This window comes from Camelus ferus, chromosome 9 (assembly GCF_009834535.1).
Source record: "Camelus ferus isolate YT-003-E chromosome 9, BCGSAC_Cfer_1.0, whole genome shotgun sequence".
Taxonomy (NCBI): domain Eukaryota; kingdom Metazoa; phylum Chordata; class Mammalia; order Artiodactyla; family Camelidae; genus Camelus; species Camelus ferus.
This window is the reverse complement of record NC_045704.1, coordinates 36,364,460-36,372,330: the sequence shown is the minus strand read 5'-3', so window position 1 is coordinate 36,372,330 and position 7,871 is coordinate 36,364,460. Positions and strand designations below refer to the sequence as shown.

General features: G+C 53.5%; 1 protein-coding gene across 1 annotated transcript; it reads right to left on the bottom strand.

Annotated features, from left to right (window-relative positions):
* Positions 1 to 1,082: 1,082 nt before the first annotated feature.
* Positions 1,083 to 4,236, bottom strand: CCL17 (C-C motif chemokine ligand 17). Its single transcript, XM_006179763.3, has 3 exons — positions 3,629 to 4,236; positions 1,942 to 2,059; positions 1,083 to 1,331 (listed from the first exon to the last, which is right to left on the bottom strand). Exons 1-3 carry the CDS (start codon positions 4,002 to 4,004, stop codon positions 1,211 to 1,213), a joined length of 615 nt encoding a protein of 204 aa, XP_006179825.2. The 5' UTR covers positions 4,005 to 4,236; the 3' UTR covers positions 1,083 to 1,210.
* Between the last annotated feature and the right edge of the window lie 3,635 nt (positions 4,237 to 7,871).

The following is a 7,871-nucleotide window of genomic DNA, read 5'->3' as shown; positions in this document are numbered from 1 at the left end:
ATCTGAAGACTAACATCCTCCCACTCCCTTATGGTTCCAGTCCTGAGCTGGGCCTGGACAGAGGGCTTTGAGGGTGGGGGGTCCATAACCTGCGGGTCCCCATCCTTCTGAGCACGTGGGCTGTGGGATCCCCAGGGACACTCACTGAGCTCCCAACCTAGTGGAGGAGTCCGGCCCGAGAGACACACACAGGAATCAGTGGGAGAACAACCCCCACAGGCAGCCCTAGAGGCCCTCAGAGCTGGAGGGATCAGGGCAGGAGAGAATCCGGAGGGCAGCTGTACTCAGAGACGGCTTCCTGGAGTCTGGCTTGGCCGAGGCTGGGTGGGATGTCAACGCTGGGAGGTGTTGCTCAGCCTTCAGGTCAGCAGGAACCAGGGGGCCATGTGGGGAGTGGCCTGACAGGGATGGGAGATGGGCGCTGGGAGCAGGGGGATGAGCTGGAGCAGGGGTGAGGCTCATGCAGGGGAGCAGCTCTGGCCCTGGGCGCTGGCCTGGAGTTGGAGCCGGGAGAGGGAGCTGGGTGCAGGTGGAGCTGGGCCTTGCAGTGATTCTCAGGGGGTGGCTGTGTGGCAGAGGTCAGGGGTGGGGGGCTGAGAGGTGGGCGAGATGGGAAAAGGGCTGCAGGAGCCCCCAGGTCAGGGAGCTACCCAGCACTTGATAGAACCCCACCCATTGAAGGGTCCTGAAAACATTTGTGGAATTGGATCAAATGTGTGTCTTCAGCTCTGCCTTGGGGGCAGGGTGGGGAGTCAGTTGAGAATGGGGCTGGCCTGGGAGGACTTCAGGGGCAGACAAGATGTGAGAGAATCCAGACGGCCCTTCCCAGGTCCCCTACCTGCCTGTGCACAGCAGAGGGGAGGACCTGCTGGCCTCTTGTCGCCCTTGCCCTGCTCATCCCACGGGCCCCTCAGTGCCACCCCTGCTCAGGCCTCTCTCCTAGGACCTCCTTTCACTGAAGGTGGTCTGCACTCAGAGCCTCAGTTTCCCTCTCCAACCTGGACACGGAAGACCAGATGTTCTCTAGGGCTCCCCGGGTGACAGGCTGGGCAGACAGAACACGCAGACCCAGACTGGGGGAGAAAGACTTTAATCAGACAAGGGGACAAGGGGCCTCTTTGTCCTCATCAGGCCTCCCTTGGACCCGGGGAGCTCAGGGTTGGAGCAGTGAACAAGGAGGCGGGAAGTCTCCATGCGGTACAGGAAGGAATCATGACTTCTGGGTGACGAGGTCACGCAGCTTCACGGCGTTTTGCAAATATCTGACTGCCTTCTTCACCCATGCATCCTTGGGGTCCGAACAGATGGATCTGCCCTGGCGAGTCACCAACCTACACAGAGGGAGAGAGCCGTGGTGGGGTCAGGACAGGAAGGCCTGCCAGAGCCCCGGGCCAGCCTCGCCCTGTGCTGACAGGGACCCTGAGTCCCAAGCGTGGCAGGAACTTGCCTGCAGTCACACAGGACAGCAGTGGCAGCTCTGGGGCATCCGGCTCTGTCCTCAGTGATCCCTGGCCCTCCCAGGGTCCCTGCTAGGCCTGGCCCCCCACCTCAGGATGCCCACACCTCAACAAGCCTGGGAACTAGCGGTGCACAGGAGGGGCCTGGTGCTCGGGGCTCAAGCCCAGGAAGGGGAGGTGACCACACTGGCCGCTGACTGCCCGTGTGGTGTGGGGCTGTCTCATCCCTCTCAGGGCCTCAGTTTCCCCCATAAATCAATGAAGAGCTTAGACCTCAGAGCCTGGGGCCCTCTGGGGCCTTGTGAGGGGAGGTGCAGGAACTGCCCTGAAGAGCAGGGCTAGGGGTGTCAAGAGTCAAGGCTCTCTCCTCTTCTCTCCTCAGTGGCCATTCTGGGAGCCCCAGGGTCCACCTCCTGCCACACGCAGCTCCAAAGAGCGGCGGTAGAGGCGGGGAGGTGGGGACAGGAGTGGGGGACAGACTTACACGATGGCATCCCTGGGGCACTCCACTGAGGTCCAGTACCACCTCACCAGCTTCTTGAGAGGAATGGCTCCTTTGAAGTACTCCAGGCAGCACTCCCGGCCCACGTTGACTCCTCGAGCTACAGGGAAAGCAAGTGGGAGCAGCTGCGTCTGAGTGTCCGCACGGGGGCAGGGGACTGTGGAGGGTCTGCACGTGTGTATCTGTCTGGAGGGACGTCTGCATGCATGTGCACGTGTGTGTGTGTGTGGTGTCAGGCTGGGTCCATGTGCATGTGTGCATTTCTGCATGTGTGTGTCTGTATTGTTCGGAGGTCCCTTGTGGGGGGTCTGGAATTGTGTTTGTGTGTGGGGAGTATGTAAGGGGTCTACACATGTGTCTCTATATGTGGGTCTGTGTTTGCCAATGTGTGCACATTTGTATGCACGAGGTTCTGTGTGTACCTTGAGGGACTCTGTATGTTTGTCCACATATCTGTGTGTGTATTCGGGAGGGTTTGTGTACACATGTCTGTGTGTGTGTCTTTGTGTGTGTATACATTTGTGTGTGAGGTCTCTGTGTGTGCTGCTGGGCCAACTGTGTGTTTGCGTGTGCTTGTGTGTATGTGTGTGTGTTTGAGGAGTCTGTGCATATATGTGTGTATGTATTTGTGTCTCTGCATGTGTGTGTACCTGTGTTGCTCTTACTCAAAATACCAGCCCCGAATCACCAAACGCTGACTCTGGGCCAGGCTCTGGGCTGAGCCTCTGCCTGCAGCCCTCATTCAGTCCTCACAGCCCTCCTGGAGACAGGTGCTGTCACTACCCCGTTTTACAGATGAGAAAACGGAGGCCCGAGATGTGAAGACACTTTTCCTTGGCTCAATTTCCTCATCTTTGCACAAGAAAAAATATCCAACACTTGCAAACAGCCAAACCAGTGATGCGTGGCTTCAATTAAGATCATGGTAGAGCGATTTCTAAGAAGCCTCTGAGTGTCCTCTAACCACCTTGGGAGAGGAACTCAGTTCGACTCACTCAGAGTTGACTGGGCCTGGTGTTTTACAGAAGTGAGAGTGAACGTCCAGCCAACTGTGACGGTCACCCCGTTAAGATAACCCCAAAGACTGCGGCTGCGTCCCCGTGCAGAGCGCTAACCAGCTTTGTTCCGAAAGTAGCAATCTTATTTCAGCCTCCCTTTCCCAACTGAGTATAAAACCTTTTTCACCTGCTCTGGGAACCAGTTCTCCTGCTTTTATACTGATCCTCTCTTTGTATATGAGCCCCATTAATAAACCTGACTCTAGCAAATACTTTTGAGAATTGTTTATTTTCCACTATCGAAACGCAGACACAGTCACTGCCTCACAAAGGTTGCAGTGTGAGACATGCAAGTGCTTTGTTCCTCAGAAGCCGAGCCCCAGGTCCTGGGGCCTCCTCATCCTCAACGTCATCCTCATCCTCAGTATCACCCTCATCCTCATCCTCATCCTCAACTTTATCCCCATCCTCATCATCACACTCACCCTCCTCCTCATCATTATTTTCCTTTGAATGCCTCCCTCAAAATCCTCTTGCTGCCAGCCTCTCACATCTTTGTAGGAATAAGCAGGGGGTAGGAATAATATTCACGTGTTGCTGTTGTGGTCTCGGAACCCCCGCCCATCCACTCCCGGTGTCCCTTCCTCCTGCTGCCTCTTCTCTGCTCTCACCTGCATGGGTGTCCTTCAGGGAAGCCCCCAGGAGGAGGACGACCAGGAACAGCATCTTCAGGGAGGTCATGATGTCGAGAGCCCAGGAGAAGGTCTCTATGTGTGAATCCCTCCAGTCAGAGGAGACCAGGTTGACAGCCAAGTGTGGAGGTGACCTATTTAACCTCTTGGGGGATCCTGCCCCGCCTCCTGTCACCTCCCCCATGCCCCTACATCCTTCCCTAGACCCATGGAGTTCGAAGAATTTGAAATGATTCAACTGAAGTCCAGTCTTGGAATGTTTGCGGCTTTCCAGAGAATGGGCACTCAGTTGGGGACAGAGGTGGGGTCTGTGTGTCAGGGGGCCGTGACACACTTCTGCTTTCATAGGGGACATTTCTTGGTTCCTCTATTAGCAGAACTGGAAAGCCTCCATTCTAAACTGGGTGAATCCCTGCTCTGAGGCTGGTGAGCCTTCTTCATGACAGTGCCCTGGGCAGGGGTACAGCCAGGCAGGGGCCAAGAGGGGCAGCTTCACCATGGTCCGGAGGAGCTTCAGGGTGCTGGAAGGCCTTTTCAGGGGTTGCCAGGCTGCATGGGCACATGGGCATCTCTCTGCAAGGAGGACTCCATCCCCTTCTGAGAAAGGCTTGGGGCCCAGACAACCTTAGTTATAGGTCCTTCCCCAAGCTGGGCCCTGGATCACAGAAGACCAGAGCCCGACAGGTTTGCATCACCATTTCACTTTGTATTTCCATGTTGTTGCAAATGGTAAGATTTTCTTCTTTTTTAGGGCTGAGTAGTATTCCATGGCATATATATATATATATATATATATATATATATATATATATATATATATATATATATATATATATATATATATATATATATATATATACATATATATATATCCCACATCTTCTTTATCCAGTCACCTGTTGATGGGCACTTAGGTTACTTTCATATCTTGGCTCTTATGAATAATGCTGCAGGGAACATAGGGGTGCAGATATCTCTTTGAATTAGTGTTTTTGTTTTCTTTGGATAAATACTCAGGAGTGGAATTGCTGGATCCTATGGTAGTTCTATTTTTAATTTTTGAAGAACCTCCATACTATTTTTCATACTGGTTGCACCAATATATATTCCCACCAACAGTGCACCAGGGTTCCCTTTCCTCCATATCCTTGCCAACACTTGTTATTTGTTGTCTTTTTGATAATAACCATTCTGAGGTGTGAGGCGATATCTCATTGTGGTTTTGAATTGCATTTCCCTGGTAATTAGTGATGTTGACCACCTTTTCATGTGCCTGTTGGCCAACTGTATGTCTCCTTTGGGAAAAAATGTCCATTCAGTTCCTCTGCCCATTTTTTCAATCAGGCTGTTTGTTGTTGTTGTTGTTGTTGTTGTTGTTGTTGTTGTTGTTTGATGTTGAGTCGTATGAGTTCTTTGTATGTTTTGAGTGTTAATCCTTTATCAGATATATCATTTGCAAATATCTTCTCCCATTTGGTAGGCTGCCTTTTGTTTTATTGACAGTTTCCTTTGCTGGGCAAAAGCTTTTTAGTTTGATATAGTCCCATTTGTTTAATTCTGTTTTTGTTTCCCTTACCTGAGGAGAAATATCCAAAAAAAATATTACTGAGACCAGTGTCAAAGAGTCTACCACCTGTATTTTCTTCTAGGAGTTTTATGGTTTCAGGTCTTACATTTAAGTCTTTAATTATTTAGTTATTTTTGTACATGATGTGAGAAAGTAGCCCAGTTTGATTCTTTTGCACGTAGCTGTCCAGTTTTCCCAACACTATTTATTGAAGGGGCCATCTTTTCCTCATTGTATATTCTTACCTCCTTCGTCATCGATTAATTGCCCAAATAAGTGTGGGTTTATTTCTGGACTCTCTGTTCTATTGACCTATTTTTCTGTTTTTGTACTAAACCATACTGTTGTGATTACTGCAGCTTTGTGGTACAGTTCAAAATCAGGCACTGTTTGTTGAAACCCAGGAGTAGTCCTCAGACTGTAATGTCATCAGCCCTCACGGCTCATCTGTGAAAGGAAATCATCACACTGGACTAGATCATGGGAAGGAAAGAGGGACAGGTCAGGTGCTCTTCCTCCTCCGCAGAGCCACCTTGGGAGGCTGGGCAGCTTCAGTTCCTGGTGGAGGGGGTCCCCCTGTCCATGGCAGAACCTCCCTGTGGGCAGAATCCTCTGTCATGGCCTTGCTGTGTGACCTCAGGAAGTTCACAGACCCTCTCTGGACCTGTTTCATTACCTGTAGAGGGACCCAGGAGACCCTACCAAGATGGCAGATCTGAGAAAGATGGGGTGCTCCCTTAGTGAACCTCACATGAGCATTTCTCTGCTTCTTTTAGGGTCACATCACCTGTCAGAGACCCCTAACCCCGCCCACTTCTCAAATCACAGCCCAGGTGGGCTCTTCACCCCTAGCATTTCTGGCCAGGTTCCACTGGCACGTGCACTGGAGTGGAGGGGAGGGGAGTGGGATCTTCCTGCCTGTGCACGTATTTGGCGCCAGCTTCCTGAAGATGAGGGGGCAACCTCCACCCTCCCCAGAGAGGATTGCTCAGCAGCCCCTATCCTGCCGAGTCAGAGAAGGCAGGGCCGGACTGGGGAAACAGTGCTGGTGTCCTCAGTGACTCTGGCTGAGGAGAGGGAAGCTCTAGCCTGGAGACAGTGGCAGGGGAGTGCTGCTCCGGGAGGCCCGGGTCCTAGGAGGAGGCAGAGGGAGCACGTTTCCTCTGATGCAGCCCCTCCTGGGTGGAGCATCCCCTGACCCTCTCTCCATGCCCTCTGCCCACTGGCCTCTGCCCACCACCTAGTGGCCTCTCCACCTCCCACAGGGCCCACCGGATGCTCTTCTCTGGACAACAGGGGACTGTGACGATGATGATTAGCAGCTTTATTAACAGTGAGGCTACCCCAGTCCCCACTGCAGGGGAAACTCCCTGAATGAGTTTCGAGTCCCCCTTGTTTGCCACAGACTGAGAACTTTTCTCTGGAAGCACCCAAGTTCCCCTGTCTCTTCTAGGGAACAGTTTACAAGAGCAGGACCAGAGGGTTCTGGACCAGCTCTGGGCTGGTGCAGCCTGCCAGGCAGGGGAGGGGGAACAGAGCAGCAAACGTGTCAGAGCGCCCCTGCTGTGTGCCCGACGCTGCTCCAGGGGCTGTGGGGCGGGCGGAGGCCAGAGGCAGCCCCTGCCTTGGGGGAACTCGCAGGAGGTGAGGATGGAGGAACAGGCCTGGCCCTACATGAGAATGTGCAGGTGAGATAAAGGGCCTCGGGGCCTGGAGCGGGAAGAGGTTGCATGGAGGCTGCAGCCAGTGACCTGGGCCTGGTGGGTGGGAAGATTCACACCAAGAGGGGGCAGGCATTTCACATGAGGGGAGCGCTGAGCAAAGGTGCAGAGGTAAAGGAGGGTAACAGCATGGAACTTAGGTGGGAAAACGGCTGGATGTGACATCAAGACAGTAAATTCCGTGGGGACAGGAGCGTGTCTGCTTTGTCCACCACTGTGTGTGTCCCCAGCGCCAAGCACAGTGCCTGGGACATCGTGAGCTCTCAACGAGGCTTGGCTGAATGAGTGCAGGAGGGAAAGACAAGTTGGTGAGACAGAGCGGGAATCCAGGGAGAAGCTGGCGAGGGCTGTGTGCACCTCTCAGCCTTCCTTGGGAAGCAGAGGAGACCAGGGACATTTTGAGGTGGTTTCCTTGCTGGGGATTAACCCACTTACTCCTCTTTGGTTCTCCCAGCTATGAAACAAATTCCAAGGGACCTTCCAGATGAGTGTCCTGGAGTCCAGGCCTATTATAAGCGTCTCAAAAGAGCTTCATGGTGCTGTGCGGACTCTAGGACTGGGAGATCTGTTGAGGGGAATCAGGAACGCTCCCTGGAGGAGGCGGCAGTGAGGGAGGCAGTGGAGGGGCCGCAGGGGAGAGGGTATAGGCCGGGAAGCAGGCCAGATGCAGGCCTGTTAGGAGAACAAAATCAAAGGGGAATTGGATCTGAGTCCCTGTCTCAACACCTCTGACTCAAGTCGGCCAGGCACCCAGCCTATTCACCTGCCACCCCCACCCCCCAGCCCAGATCCAGCCCCGAGACTCTTGCCATGGGGAGTCCCTTGGGGTGAAACCAGCTGGAGGGGATCAATGCCTTCCCCAGCTTTAGCCTGAAGAGGATGTACCAACCAGACTCTGGGTCCTTCACCCTGAAAGGGAGGGAGGGAGGGTTCC

Excerpts from the sequence above, each read along its gene's own strand:
- CCL17 (XM_006179763.3), bottom strand. The coding sequence starts at position 4,004 with ATGTCCCCTATGAAAGCAGAAGTGTGTCACGGCCCCCTGACACACAGA. Across the intron at positions 2,060-3,628 it reads CCTGAAGGACACCCATGCAG|CTCGAGGAGTCAACGTGGGC; the intron begins GTGAGAGCAGAG and ends CTTTCCCTGTAG. Across the intron at positions 1,332-1,941 it reads TGCCCCAGGGATGCCATCGT|GTTGGTGACTCGCCAGGGCA; the intron begins GTAAGTCTGTCC and ends CCCTCTGTGTAG.